A 15,824-nucleotide genomic window follows, 5' to 3' on the forward strand; every position below is an offset into this window, starting at 1 on the left:
CCACACCTGGCGAATTTTTGTATTTTTAGTAGAAACATGCTTTCACCATGTTGGCCAGGTTGGTCTTGAACTCCTGACCTCAGGTGATCCACCCACCTTGGCCTCCCAAAGTGCTGGGATTATAGGCATGAGCCACTGTGCCTGGTAGAATGTTGGTTCTCCTTTTCTGACTCAGAATGAGATGAAGGCTGTGGGGCCCACCTGGGAAAAGTGTGTATAGTTTATAATTTCAGGGAGTACTTACTGCCCCACCCCCAGCTTAAAAATGGTAAGTTATCCAGTAGCACATACCCTAGATACTAAAAAGTGTGTTCAAAGCTATTCATTCAGGGTGCACGTAAGTCACCAACAGAGGGTCCAATTCAGAAAATGATGGCGCAACTGTGTGATGGAGTCCAGTTCAGACTTACTGTCTTAATACATTTTACAGAAAGGTCATTAGGCTAAAAAAGCCAAGTATGGAACTAGTTTTCATTTTGAAGCAGGGTCTCACTCTTGCCCAGGCTGGAGAGCAGTGCCTTGATCACTGCTCACTGTAACCTCAACCTCCCCAGGCTCAGGTGATCCTCCCACCTCAGCCTTTGGAGTAGCTAGGACTACAGATGTGAGCAACCACACCTGGCTAATTTTTGTATTTTTTTGTGGAAATGGGGTTTTGCCATGGTGCCCAGGCTGGTCTTGAACTCCTGGGCTCAGGAGATCTGCCCACTGAAGCCTCCCACAGTGCTGGGATTACAGATTTGAGAGCCACCGTGCCTGGCCCCAAGGGATATGTATTGCATGTGCATAAATTATCTCTAGGAGGACTCAGGGAATGAACAGTGTTTGCTTCTGGAGAAGGAAACTTCAAGTATACCCCTTTGTACAGGTTAAAGAAATGTTTCTTATCGTGGGTAAAAATGATTAATTCACCAGCTAAATAAAAGTCCTGTATCACAAAAACAAAATCACAGCTTCACTGTAGACAGTGCCTGCCCTATCCCCGTCTTCACTGTCTTTGGCCATCTGAGGTGCTTCTTCAAGTTGAGGATACACGTGGACCACCGATTTTCTCAATCATCGTTTTAATTGGCTTTACAAGCTAAAGTGCATAGTAAAGACAAAAAAAGGAAATACATACATAGGAAAGGGACACTTAGAAAGGACCTGAGATACCTAAATGTCTGTTCTAAGGAACACTGGACTGAGGGGATGCAGATGCAGGCAGCAGGCCTGGGTCTGGCTTCTGGCCTGGGTTTGGAGCCTGCAGAAGCTGCTGGCATGCTAGCCCTACCCAGGCAAAAGCTGCAAGAGGGAGTGTTGGAATGAAGGATCACACTTGGGATTTCAGGGCCTAGGAGTAACCAGCAGTGCTACCAAACCTGTCAGAGAGCAGGTAAAGAAACCTCCACCATGCCAAAGTGCAGGTTACAGGAAATGACCTGGGCCTGCTGCATAAGCCCCCAGATGTGGGCTGTCATATTTTCCCCACTCTGTGACTATGTAACTGGGTCGGGGTGAGTTGAAATCTTCGTCTTATCACATGCCTCCATTTCCTAAAGACAGGGTGCCCAAGGAGGAAAAGAGTGGGTCTTGTGCTCCTTTAAGGGATAAGCAGTCATAAGTAACTCTAGGTCTCTGTTTATTATAATAATAAGAGTTAGGCTGCAAATTAGGGCCTGGCAATTAGAATCGGTCAGTGTCAATGAGCTCATACTCTGTTCCTGGGGAACACTGTAGAAGACATATCTGACCAAGTAAAGACCCAGAGATAACACTAGGTGGCTGGCCCTAGGTGGAAGCCCCAAACATCTTTGAGGGAGTATGTTCACTAATTTGCAGGAGAGAAAAAAGAGGCGAGATCTTTGCTCTTAGTTCTGGAAATAAAGTGCTTACTCTAGCGCAGGGGTAAATCTAGAAACAAATGTGGGCAAGCCCTAAAAGTGGATCCTTAAATAGGTGCAAAGACTAGAAAGGATGATGATGAAAAACAAACTTCAGTTCCTTCATAAGGGAGTTGGCCCCAGTCATTCAGTGGCCAGGGCAAAAGGCAGCGGTGTACCATCTTCCTACATCATCCTCTGGATCTCCTCAAAGTTCATCAGGTTGTTGGCTGTGTTAGACCAGGCAGCGTGCTGGGCTCCATCCATTTCAGAAGCAAGCTGGTTGCTTCTTTCCAGAGTGTGATTTGTGCCACCAATTACTTCCTTACACTCAGGACACGTGCCTCTCTCCATGGCTCCCCCACAATCGCCAATCACATAGATATGGCCATTGCGGCACTTGAACCAGTGACCGCGAGGATAACCTATGGCACTGACAATCTGCACTCGCTCTTCCTCTGAGATGCCCAGGCCAGAGCAGGGAAAGGTGGCTTTCAGAGCTTCCATCTTCTCCTGCACAAGCTGTTCATCCTCTTGGGTGAACTTACATGTTTTCTCAAGGATATTCTGGACACTACAGACCTCTACTGCTATGCTATCTTTCACCTTCTTCCCTGTTATCTTGTAGCGGGTCAGAAGGTTCACCAGGTACGTGAGCCTCTGGATTTCACTTCGGAGGTCACTTAGTTCCTGGCTAGTGAAGCTCAAGCGCTTCTTGGCCAGCCACTCATGGACCTGCTCTAGTCGAGTCCTCACTCTTTTCTGTTCTAAGACATCCATCTTTTTCAGGGAATCCCACAGGCTGGCCAGGTGGTCATAGAAGCTGATGTAATTCTCAACCAGAACCAGGTCCTTCACCGACAGATTTTTCTGGGCTAGCTTCTCCTTTATCGTCAGGAAGTCTTTAGGAAGCAGCTGGTGGAGGAGGCTCTTCCTCTCCAGCAGGGCCTTCAGCCGTTCCTGGCTGGTTGCTATCTCCCCTGCTGAGCCCTGGATCTTTTCCTTGATGATTTCAATCTCTTCTAGCCGCTGTTTTATGCTAGTTCCATACCTCAGGTTTTTGCGGATGGGCACCTGGCAGATAGGGCAGACTTTCAACTTGATGGCAACTTCATCATTCTTTTGTTCATTCATGTAGCGGTCTAGAGCTTGCATCTCGAAGATGTGGCTGCAGTCTTCCAGCTGCACAAAGCGGGCATCAGGCTCATCCTCAAACCCAAAGAATATTTGGGTGACCTCATCCATGTGGCAGATCCGGCATTTATTGGGGCATGGCTCCCCACAGAGACCAATACAGGGGTGGCCACAAGCTAGTAGCTTAGTACAAGGCACACAGCATGGGGGTCGGTTGCAGGGTTCAAAGCAGAGTTTGGTGCACTGGTAGTGCTGGCAGCGCCAGACACAGGGTTCCACACAGGGGCTGCACAGCTCCCCACATTTCTTCTTGCACTGGCTGTGGATACAGCGGTTCTGACAGGTCCGCTGGCAGGGTGGGCACTCGCCGATGCATGGTTCCTGGCACTTGTGTGAGCAAATCAGCAGGCGCTTGCAGGGCTGCTGACAGCGTTCATGGAAACGCCCTTCGAAGCAGCTGTGGCAGGAGCCTGGGCAAGGATGCCCACAGTCCAAGATAGTGCCACACTTGGTGGTGCACTTGGTGGTGACTGGCAGACCATACATGAGGTCTTTCACATAACCACATTTTACCTGTTGGCTATGCCCACACTTAAGTTTTACGGTGACCATTTCTGAACACAGCTGCACACAGTCCTCACCACATGGGTGGTTGCATCTGTGCCCACATCTCAGAAACTTGGAGCAAGGCTCTTGGCAGCAGAAATCTGACTCAGGCACAGAACAAGGGACCATTTGTTCATGGCCGCACCGAGGAATGGTTTTGGGCACCTTCACCTGACAAGGCTGACACTCCTGGAAGCAAACAAGGGGACACCGGTGCCCATCCTGGCAGATAACCTTCTGGCATGGCTTCATGCACTGGAACTCCTTGTGTGAAGAGTCATAAGGGTGGCAGGCACGGGTGCAGACGTGCCCACAGCCCAGCCGGAACTCGCAGGGCAGGCTGCAGCCTCCTTCGGGTACTTTTTGGAAGTCAGAAGCTTTGGATACTAAGGTGTGGGTATCAGGGTGGTTCTGGCAGCAGAGCCGGAGCATGGGGCCTATTTGATTGTTCTCTCGAAGTGTATGAATGATCCTGCTCCACAGGGGCACCTTGGCCAGCATTTGCATGTTTCCAATGCAGTACATTCCCTTCTTGGCTCGGGACAAGGCCACACAGATGCGGTTGGATATCTGCAGAAAACCCACCTTGCCTTCTTGGTTGCTTCGAACTAGTGAGAGGAGGATGATGTCATTCTCTTCCCCTTGGTATTTGTCCACAACATGGACCCTGACGCCAGCAAATGTCTTGGCAGGCATCAGTTTGCGCAGGCAGAAGAGCTGCCCAGTATAGGTAGTGAGGATGGTGATCTGGGAGGGCAGGTATTCCTGGCACAGGAAGTACTTGCACAGCTCTACCACAAAGTGAGCCTCATGCTGGTTCTGATGGCTTTTGCCCTCTTGGATTTCTTGTTCAGGAAAGTTGTGTTCTACAAAGAAAAGGTTGGAAGACACCCCCTGACAGGGAAAAGAAGTGACAGGTTAAAAGGTTCACTCATGGTACTTGTTTTTCTTCCTCTCTTCACACGTACTGGTCACTGTCTCTGCTCCAGAGAGAGACGTTGGAAGGCTTTCTGTCCCCTTAACATCACTATCTTTAATTCTTTTTTTTTTTTTTTTTTTGAGACGGAGTCTCGCTCTTGTTACCCAGGCTGGAGTGCAATGGCGCGATCTCGGCTCACTGCAACCTCTGCCTCCTGGGTTCAGGCAATTCTCCTGCCTCAGCCTCCTGAGTAGCTGGGATTACAGGCACGCGCCACCGTGCCCAGCTAATTTTTTTGTATTAGTAGAGACGGGGTTTCACAATGTTGACCAGGATGGTCTCGATCTCTCGACCTCGTGATCCACCCACCTCGGCCTCCCAAAGTGCTGGGATTACAGGCTTGGGCCACCGCGCCCGGCCTCTTTAATTCTTTAGTAAGTCACTGTGTGATTTGTTTTGGGGCCACAGAAAATATGAAAATAATTATGTCTACTTCAGTTTTCAAGATACTTGTTTGATATTATTTAAAACAGCCAGCTGGGTGCAGTGGCTCACACCTGTAATCCCAGCATTTTGGGAGGCCAAGGTGGATGGATCACCTGAGGTCAGAAGTTTGAGACTAGCCTGGCCAACATGGTGAAACCCCATCTCTACTAAAAGTACAAAAATTAGCTAGGTGTGGTGGCTGGCACCTATAATCCCAGCTACTCAGGAGGCTGAGGCAGGAGAATGACTTGAACTCAGGAGGCAGAGGCTGCAGTGAGCTGAGATTGTACCACTGCACTTCAGCCTGGGTGACAAAGTGAGACTCCGTCTCAAAAAAATAAATAAAAGATAAAACAGGCAACCGCAATCCAACCATCATAGCTGAAAGAACAAGCAGTGATACAATGATGATGATGACGATAGAGCAACTAACTTACTGAGCACTCCACTGTGCTGACTGCTTTATATACATTACTTCCTTCCATACAGTAATGGGATATGGCAGGAGCCATTATTCTTATTGTCCAGAAGAAACTAATATTCAGAATTTAATTTTTTTTTTTTAAATAGAGACAGTCTTGCTATATTGCCTAGCCTGGTTTTGAACTCTTGGCCTCAGCTGACAGAATTTATTTATTTATTTAAGATGGGAGTTTTGCTCTTGTTGCCCAGGCTGGAGTATAATGGTGCAGTCTTGGCCCACTGCAACCTCTACCTCCTGGGTTCAAGCAATCCTCCCACCTCAGCTTCCTAAGTAGCTGGGATTACAGGGTGGCTGCCACCACACCCAGCTAATTTTTGTATTTTTAGTAGAGATGGAGTTTCACCATGTTGGCCACGCTAGTCTGGAACTCCTGACCCTCAGGTGACCCGCCTGCCTTGGCCTCCTGAAGTGCTGGGATTACAGGCATGAACCACCATGCCTGGCCAACAGAATTCTTTTTTTTTTTTTTTTTTTTGAGATAGAGTCTCATTCTTGTTGCCCAGAATGGACAGTGGTGCAATCTCGGCTCACTGGAACCTCCACCTCCTGGGTTCAAGAGATTTTTTTGCCTCAGCCTTCCGAGTATCTGGGACTACAGGTGCGTGCCACCATGCCTGGCTAATTTTTTCGTATTTTTAGTAGAGATGGGGTTTCACCATATTGGCCAGGATGGTCTCAATCTTCTGACCTCGTGATCCACCCACCTTGACCTCCCAAAGTGCTGGGATTACAGGCATGAGCCACCACGCGTGGCCAGAATTCTTCTATAACTTGCTTAAAGTTACATGGCTACTAACTGGCAGAGTTGGAATTAAAAAACACAGGTCCGCATTTCAATTTCATCCTAGTAACCAGCTTTTAAAAAGCTGGCTCTATTCCCTTCTGAAAGGCTTTTTTTTTTTTTTTTGAGACAGAGTCTTGCTCTGTCACCAGGCTGGAGTGCAGTGGCGCAATCTCGGCTCACTGCAACCTCCGCCTCCTGGGTTCAAGCAATTCTTCCGCCTCAGCCTCCCAAGTAGCTGGGACTACAGGCGCGTGCCACCACACCCAGCTAATTCTGTATTTTTAGTAGAGATGGGGTTTCATCATGGCCAGGATGGTCTCGATCTCTTGACCTCGTGATCCGCCCACCTCAGCCTCCCAAAGTGCTGGGATTAAAGGCATAAGGCACTTTTTTTGAGAGGGAGTCTCACTCTGCTGCTCAGGCTGGAGTGCAGTGGCACAATCTCAACTCACTGCAACCTCCACCTTCTGGGTTCAAGTGATTCTCCTGCCTCAGCCTTCTGAGTAGCTGGGAGTACAGGTGCCTGCTACCACGCCCGGCTAATTTTTGTATTTTACTAGAGACAAGGTTTCACCATGGTGGTTAGGCTGATCTTGTACTTCTGACCTCAAGTGATCCGCCCACCTTGGCCTCCCAAAGTGTTGGGATTACAGGTGTGAGCCACCGTGCCCGGCTGCTGAAAGGCTTTTTTCATCTTGAGGAAATTACAGCCTTTTTAGGTTGCTGAAACCATCCAAGAAAGATTGGGTAAGACAGACTCACCTTAATCTTCTCATACTTAAGAACAGAGGGATGATTCTCCAGATCCTGGTAAATGTGGGGGGTCAAAAGGCGGGCAATTTCCGGGCGCATGCGGTGCTGAAACAACACATGTATGTCATTAGAAAATCTAATAGCACCTGCTTTTAGATTGAATGTGGGAGGTGAAAGCAAGAGGAATCACAAGAGGACACACGGACAATTTCTTTAAACATGAGGTTGCTGTTAGAAAATTTAGGGAAGGCCAGGCATGACGGTTCATATCTCTAATCCCATCACTTTGGGAGGCCAATCACGAGCTCGGGAGTTTGAGATCAGCCTGGCAACATAGTGAGACCTAGTCTCTATTTTTCTTTTTTTTTTTGAGACGTATCACCAAGGCTGGAGTGCAGTGGCACCATCTCAGCTCACTGCAACCTCTGCCTCCCGGGTTCAAGCGATTCTCCTGCCCCAGCCTCCCAAGTATCTGGGACTACAGGCGTGAGGCACCACACCAGGCTAATTTTTTGTATTTTTAGTAGAGATGGGGTTTTGCCATGTTGGCCAGGCTGGTCTCTAACTCTTGACCTCAGGTAATCCGCCTGTCTTTGCCTCCCAAAGTGCTGAGATTACAGGTGTGAACCACTGCACCCAGCCTCTACTTTTCTTTAAAAAAAAAAAAAAAAAGAAAGAAAGAAAATCTAGAGATAGAGATTATTATTTGAAAAAAGTAACTGCCCAGTCTGGAGTGCAATAGCGCAATCTCAGCTCACCACAACCTCCCCCTCCTAGGTTCAAGCGATCCTCTTGCCTCAGCCTCCTGAGTAGCTGGGATTATAGGTATGTGCCACCATGCCTGGCTAATTTTGTATTTTTTTTTTTTTTTTTTTTTTTTTGAGACGGAGTTTCGCTCTTGTTACCCAGGCTGGAGTGCAATGGCTCTATCTCGGCTCACCGCAACCTCCACCTCCTGGGTTCAGGCAATTCTCCTGCCTCAGCCTCCTGAGTAGCTGGGATTACAGGCACGCGCCACCATGCCCAGCTAATTTTTTGCATTTTCAGTAGAGACGGGGTTTCACCATGTTGACCAGGATGGTCTCGATCTCTTGACCTCATGATCCACCCGCCTCGGCCTCCCAAAGTGCTGGGATTACAGGCTTGAGCCACCGCGCCCGGCCTAATTTTGTATTTTTAATAGAGACGGGGTTTCTCCATGTTGATCAGGTTGGTCTCAAACTCCCGACCTCAGGTGATCCACCCCACCTGGCTTCTTGTGGTGTTTTAAAACAGAAAATAAAAGGGTGACAAGAGTCATTTTAGTACTATATTATTTTTATTTATATGAGACCTCTTTTGCTGGCAATTGGCAGCTTTCCAGGAGCTTTCCCCTGTGCATTTGGTAACGACAGAGGCCCAGCTTCTCACCTGGTAATTCAGACGGACAAAGGGAATGTTTACTTTCACTAGCCGTTCAAAAAGGGACACCTCAAGGTTGAAGTTCTTGGCCAGATCATACACGTTGGCACTGGGGCGCAGCTGAGAAGAGAAACATGGTTGAGGATTCTCTATTGATAAAGTCTTTTAACCATCCATACTTCCATCCATCCAATCAATCATCAAATGTTTTTCAAGTGCTTCCTGTGTGCCATGCACTATTCCATGTACTCACAGTTTAAGGATTAATAATGACAAGGGTTAAGGATTAGTAGAACTAAAGGTGATATGACAGAGTGCCCCATGGTGGGTTTTTTCTAGCTAGGCCTCTGACCAGTGACATCTGAGTAGACACTAGCATGAAGGAGGTTGCCAGTTCTTCAGTCATTTGAAAAGCAAGCCATAAGGGGGAGTGGAAAGGACAGAGTGGGACACCATGAGCAAATGGGATGAAGTCAGAGAAATAAGCGGAAGCCTGATCAATAAGCCTTTGTAGGCCACTTTAAGGAGCTTGATTTTTTTTTTTTTTTCTTTGCATTTTAGTTTGGGAAGAAGCTTGATTTTTATGTAAGTGCAATGAGAAACCACTGGAGGGTTTTCAGTTGGAGTGTGATATTATCTACTTTTTTTTTTTTTAGATTCACTTTGGCTCCTTTATGTAGAGTGCATTACAGGGTAGCAAAAATGGAAGCAGGGAGACCGAGGAGCATACTGTTGTAATACAGTCCACTTCGAGAGGCCATGGTGGACTAGGTAAATAGCAGAGGAAATGGATGAAATAGATGATGTTGCCTCTAAAATATACCCCAAATCTAATAGCACCTGCTCTTAGATTGAATATGGGAGGTGAAGGCAAGAGAATCACAAAAAGCTACAAGCTTGAGGACTGTTGAAGCAGAGGCCAGGGTCCTCCTTTATAATCCTACCCCCACAGAGAGCCAACTCATCTTATGGGGGATAGGGGGGACTTCTGTTTTACCTGCTGGTGGTCCCCAATCAGAATGAGGTGCTGGCAAGCTTTGCTCAATGTGGCAATGGTATGGGCCTCAAGGACTTCAGCAGCTTCTTCCACTATGACAATCCTCGGCTCTACCTTCTGTAGGATCTGGCGGTATTTGGCAGCACCTCAAGTGAGAAAAGAAGAGTAAGACTCCTCTGAGCTGAGGCAAAGGACCCACAGGGATTCCTCTGGAAATCCGCTTTTGTATTTTCCCTGAACCTGGATCAGTGACTAGCCCTTGTAGTGTTCTGGGTGGTCTCCAGAACATTAAAGCTGTGTTGGTCATTGTTGGAGTTTCAAACTCAGCAGGAGAAAGCGAGTGAATTTCACCAAGAGTTCTCAAAATACAGGTGCTTTCAGTAGCTTTTCATGGTATTTTCCTCTAACCTTCTAACGAAGCTTCTCTTTACCTGTCCTTAGATAACCTGGCACAAGAAGTGAATTTAGACGCAATAGGTAAATTCCTCCACACTTTCTTACCTGTGGTTGTCATTCCTACAACCTGGGCATCTTTAAGAATGTGCAGGTCTTCCTGGAGTCTCAACTCGGCCATTCTTTCTGCTGATGTGCGGTACTGGCGTTCATAGCTGAGGATCTTCCGGCGGGTGTCGGCCTGGTACAACTGTAGCCACAGCCTGGAGAATGGGAAGAACCAAGGAAAACCACAAGATCTTTGAGAAGGTGGAAGAACCCCCTTCAGTATGCCCAGTATATGAAGTGAACCTTGGACCCTTGAGGAACATAGTGACAAACAGAGAGATATACAGAGAGACAAAGAGATCCAGATATACAGGGACCCAAGAATCCAAAATGCTCAACAAAAAGATGTGCAGAGTGGCCAGGAACTAAAGAAAGGGGTGAGATAAAGAAGAAAGGTTAACTATGGGAAGAGAATAAAGAGACATCAAAAACTTCGGGAAGAATTTCTCATAAATTCTCGCTGCACCATCCCTGCCTAATTTTCCTCCTCCTCTAATTCTCCATAGAGTGTTTGTTTTACTAGCAAAATTGATGATGTCACTAATTGCCGTAAAACTTTCCAATGGCTATTACTCTTTTCAAAAAATTTTTCTGTAGAAATGAGGTCTCACTATGTTGCCTAGGCTGGTCTTGAACCCTGGGCCTCAGGTGATCTGCTAGCCTCAGCCTCCCAAAGTGCTGGGATTACAGGTGTGAGTCAGTCACTCTGCCTGTTATCTCTCTGTTCTTTCCTTTCTGACTTTTTATGCCCATTTGTAACTTTTTAATTTGTGGAATTATGTGATTAATTTGTTACCCTGGATAGGCTCTAAGCTCCATGAAGGTAGAGCTAATGTCTATTCTATCCCATGGCTGTATCCCTATCACTCAGCTCAGTGGTGGTGCTCAATCAATAATTAGTTAACATCACTGAAGGTCTTGGAAGTGGACAATGTTCCAGGAACAGGAAAAACTCCCTGGGGAAATTACATGGGTTGGCTGGGTGCCAAACACAGTACCTATAAAGCTGCCAGCGAGAACTGAAGTCCAGCTGCCAAACATCCTCGATCTCACTGGCCTCAGCCTCAGTCATGGTGTTCAGTTTGCGAAGCTCATCCTTCACCCTCTTTTTCATTTTCTTTTTCTGGTTGCGCTGGGTCTGCAGACATTAATACCATCAATACCAATACTGCCTGAGCAGAGGCAGGCTTGGTTTTAAGCCCAAGGTAGGGGCCATAGCACATAAGAAGAAGGGCTGCCATCTCTGATTAATGTCAAGTGTCTTACATTCTCCCCACAGTTCTTCCACTGTAGTGGTAAACAAGGACTCTGGAGCCTGTTTGCCTGGCTTCAAAGTCCCACTCTACCTCTTACTAGGTTGTGGGACCTAAGGCAAGTTACCTAACCTCTGTGTCCCTCAGTATCACCTTCTAAATAGTATCTCTTTATAGAATTGTTGGCTGGTCAGGAGTAAATACATGGAAAGCATTTATACTAGTGTTAGCACTAGTTATCATTAAACAGCTTTGACCATAGCCTGTTGCTTGTTCCTAAAATGTATGCCATGAACATCAACGGGGTTAGGATTTTCTTGTTGAATGCTCTACAACCAGTGCCTAGCAACTGGTGCTTCGCACAGTACTTGGCACAGGGTCTGCTAAAACGGTCCTAATGCCATCGGATCAACACAGTACCTTTAACAAGTGGGTGGAAAGCACCACAAGTGGTGAGAAAGCACTCTTTTCTGGCTGTCACTGAGCCTGAGGCTATGAACCTTTAGAAGAACTGGCAAGTCAGACAGATGTCACTACATAAAGATCTGCCCCCCTCCCCGGCTTCAAAACCAAACAAATTAACCTTTCCTGATGCCCCCTGGGAGATGCTCAATCCATGTTTCTAAGAATTGAGATCATGACTCCACTCACCACATATAGTGATGCTGAACCGAACTAGAAGATCAGGTGCAAAGCTAGCACTCAGGTGAAAACTGCATCCAAAGTTGCCCTTGAAAGTTCTTAAATCATTCATAAGGTTTACAAATTCTTATTTTGAGTCTCTAATCCTCGATCATCATAGTTATGCATGGTAAATACCGAGGACCACTAGGCTCTACCAGAAGGAACAGAGGGAAAGCTATATGAAGACATCTGGGAATTCATAAAATTCTGGCTTTAAGAGAAGTGTCAAATTCCAAGGTGAGTGAAGGGGGAATATTCCAACCAGCCTGGAGGTCTTGATTCATTGCTTACTTTAATCCTCTAAAATCTTGGTACATGTTCACAAACTCATTTGAAATAAAGAAGGTAACACTCCTGAAGGTATTAAGTGCTGAGACTGTTTGACCTGACTCTTATATGCTACATTCTTCCCAGAGTTCTACAGAAGCACTTGGCTACCTGCTTCCTGTCTTTCTAAGTTGGCATTTCTTGCCAGAGGCCCTCTGAAGAACTGTAATATTTATATCCTTGGGAATTACACCCATCTCATACCAGGTGTAGGCTATAATATGGGTACTTAGCTAATTGTAATGATGAAGTGAATATACTGTATTAGAAGTGGGGGGAAAAAGTGGTCAGAACACTCTCAGGCCAGTTTCAACCCAAGGAAGTGAGTTTACCTGCCACTCTCCTATTGCTTGCTCCCGTCCAGCTCCTGTCCCAGGGCCACAGTGGTCTAGCCTCATGGCCAGAAGCATTTTAGCCAGCTCCTGGTCTGCTCCACTCTCTTCCTTTTTTCGCCGCCGAGGCCTCACCACCTCTTCCTCCTCTATTACCCGGTCTGCTTGAATCAGGTCAGCTTCCTCTGCAATCTCGATCAGCGAACTCTCTTCCTCCCCTTCTTCTTCCTCCTCCCCTTCTGCCTGGGCTAAGAGAGAGAAACAGGCAGAACAAAGATGGAAACTCTTGAAGCTAAGGGACAGAAGACGGCACCTATAAGAGCTCAGATGCATGAAGACACTATCAAGGGTTTATGTGAGTGTTTTTGAGAACAGAAACTAGAAGGAATGAGAAGAGAGTTAGGAAAGACTTAGGTATCCTTATATACTTCTTGTTTTACATTTTAAAAAAATCATATGAATGTATGCCTTTCAAAGAAAGGTTTTAGCTGGGCGCGGTGGCTCATGCCTGTAATCCCAGCACTCTGGGAGGCCAAGGCGAGCAGATCACCTGACGTCAGGAGTCTGAGACCAGGCTGGCCAACATGGTGAAACCACGTCTCTACTAAAAATATAAAAATTAGCTAGGTGTGGTGGTGCACGCCTGTAGTCCCAGGTACTCAGGAGGCTCAGGCAGGAGAATCACTTGAACCAGAGAGGCGGAGGTTCCAGTGAGCCGGGATCTTGCCATTGCACTCCAGCCAGGGCAACAGAGCGAGACTCCATCTCAAAAAAAAAAAAAAGATAAAATAAGAAAGAAAGGTTTTACTTAAAACAAATACATATACAATGGAGGGCATACAATGTAAATATGTAATATAAAGGATAATAAAAATATGTAAAATGAATACCCAGGTACCTTCCACCCAATTTAAGAAGAAAACTACCGAATATTTTGAAGACCTTTGTGAGTCTTAACCTGAATTTTATATTGCTCATTTCCTTTTTAAATGAAAACAATGTTACCACATTTATACTGTATCTCTCTAACACATTGTCTAGTATTTATTTTTCTGTAACTTGCCTTTTTTTTTGAGATCATGTCTTGCTCTGTCACTCAGGCTGTAGTGCAGAGTTGCAATCATGGCTCACTGCATCCTCAACGTCCAGCTCAAGCCATCCTCTCCCCTCAGCCTCCTAAGTAGCTGGGACTACAGGCATGGACCACCACACCCAGCTAATTTTTTTTTTTGTAAAGACAGGGTCTCATTATGTTCCCAGGTTGGTCTACAACTACTGGGCTCAAATGATCCTCCTGCCTTGCATTTTCAAAGTGCTGGGATTACAGGCATGGACCACCATGCCTGGCCAATTTGCCTTTTTCATTCAGCATGTTTTTGAGATTCATATATGTTACTGTATATGCTATGATTCATTCCTTTCACTGTTGTACAGTATTTCATTATCTGAATTGACTTAATTGATCTATCCACTGAAGAAATGTTGACAGACATTTGAGTTCTGATTTTTTGCTATCATAAAGTGGTTATGCAAATTTAAATATCCCCAGCAGCAGTGCATCAGAGTTTCCATTGCTTCACATTCTCATCAACATGGGGTTATACCAAACTTCCAATTGTTGCCAATCTGGTGCATATGTAATAGTATCTCATTGTGGTTTAAATTCCTCTAGTTTTTAATGAGCACTTTTCATGTATCTATTGAACAGTAAGATTTCCTATTTTGTGATGTGCCTGTTAAAAATCTTTTATCTATTTTCCTTATATTAAGCTATTTGTCTTTCTCTGAATGACTCACAGGTCTTTATTTATTCTGGGAATTATTCTGAAATATCACTGTTCTGGTCTTTACCATATTCTACCTAAGGTGTGATTCTAGGAAGACATGCACTTCTTACCTGTATTGTTAGGTCCTGCTGGAGAAACACTTTGGGTGAAAGAACCGACACCAAGACCTAGCCACTCCAGCATCATGGAATGCTTCCAGTGCTGGAAGCAAATCCATTCACTATCCTAAGGAAAAAAGAATGATCATTTGTGAGGATTCTATGACAACCAATGTGAAGGCAGGGCCTCTTCAAAGAATCAAGAGCAGGTTGGGGCATGGTAGCTCATGCATGTAATCCCAGCAATTTGGAAGGCAGAGTCAGGAGGACTGCCTGAGCTCAGAAATTCAAGACCAGCCTGGGCAACATGGTAAGACACCATGTCTTTAAAAAAAAAAAAAAAAAAAAAAGACCCGGTACAGTGGCTTACACCTATAATCCCAGCACATTGGGAGGCCGAAGCAGACAGATCATCTCAGGTAAGGAGTTCGAGACCAGGCTGGCCAACATGGGAAAACTCCATCTCTATTAAAAATACAAAAATTAGGCCTGGCGCGGTGGCTAACGCTTGTAATCCCAGCACTTTGGGAGGCTGTGGTGGGCAGACCACCTGAGTTCAGGAGATCAAGACTAGCCTGACCAACATGGAGGAAACCAGGAAACCCTGTCTCTATTAAAAATACATTAGCTGGGCGTTATTGCAGTCTCCTGTAATCCCAGCTATTCAGGAGGCTGAGGCAGGAGAATCGCTTGAACCCAGGAGGCGGAGGTTGTGGTAAGATGAGATTGTGCCATTGCACTCCAGCCTGGGCAACAAGAGCAAAACTCAGTCTCAAAAAAAACAAAAAGCAAAAAAAAATTAGCTGGGCATAGTGGTGCATGCCTGTAGTCCCAGCTACTTGGGATGTTGAGGCAGGAGAATTGCTTGAACTTGAAAGGCAGAGGTTGCAGCGAGTGGAGATTGTGCCACTGCACTCCGGCCTATGTGACAAAGCAAGACTCTGTCACACACACACACACAAAAAAAAAAGGCTGGGTGCGGTGGCTCATGCCTATAATCCCAACACTTTGGGAGGCTGAGGCAGGTGGATCACTTGAGGTCAGGAGTTCGAAACCAGCCTGTCCAACATGGCGAAACCCTGTCTCTACTTAAAATACAAAATTAGCCGGGCATGGTGGTGCATGCCTGTAATCCCAGCTACTCGGGAGGCTGAGGCAGGAGAATTGCTTGAACCTGGGAGGCAGAGGTTATAGTAAGCCAAGATCGTGCCACTGCACTCCATCCTGGGCAACAAGAGCAAAACTCCATCTCAAAAAAAAAAAAAAAAAATTAGCTAGGTGCGGTGGCATGTGCCTATAATCCCAGCTACTCAGGAGGCTGAGGTGGGAGGACTGCTTGAGCCCAGGAGACAGAGACCGCAGTAATCTATGATTATGCCACTGCCCTCAAGCCTGGGCTCAAGACCCTATCTCAAA

General features: G+C 46.2%; 1 protein-coding gene across 4 annotated transcripts in view; it reads right to left on the minus strand.

Moving 5' to 3' along the window:
• Positions 1-867: 867 nt before the first annotated feature.
• The window catches only part of ZNFX1 (zinc finger NFX1-type containing 1), a 30,960-nt gene continuing 16,003 nt past the window's right edge, over positions 868-15,824 (minus strand). For 2 of the 4 annotated variants that reach the window (XM_012467427.2, XM_012467429.3), the window contains exons 7-14: positions 14,421-14,535; positions 12,524-12,771; positions 10,926-11,065; positions 9,928-10,082; positions 9,427-9,572; positions 8,439-8,549; positions 7,038-7,133; positions 868-4,496 (exon numbers count right to left, since the gene is read on the minus strand). In XM_012467427.2, the coding sequence (XP_012322850.2) occupies positions 2,049-4,496; positions 7,038-7,133; positions 8,439-8,549; positions 9,427-9,572; positions 9,928-10,082; positions 10,926-11,065; positions 12,524-12,771; positions 14,421-14,535 (3,459 nt within the window). In that variant the 3' untranslated portion in view covers positions 868-2,048. The remainder of the gene's footprint in view (positions 4,497-7,037; positions 7,134-8,438; positions 8,550-9,426; positions 9,573-9,927; positions 10,083-10,925; positions 11,066-12,523; positions 12,772-14,420; positions 14,536-15,824) is intronic. The other 2 variants (XM_012467425.2, XM_012467426.3) reach the window with 1 other exon arrangement.

Source organism: Aotus nancymaae, unplaced genomic scaffold (assembly GCF_030222135.1).
Source record: "Aotus nancymaae isolate 86718 unplaced genomic scaffold, 86718_ANA_hifiasm-v0.15.2.pri h1tg000029l, whole genome shotgun sequence".
NCBI classification, from domain to species: domain Eukaryota; kingdom Metazoa; phylum Chordata; class Mammalia; order Primates; family Aotidae; genus Aotus; species Aotus nancymaae.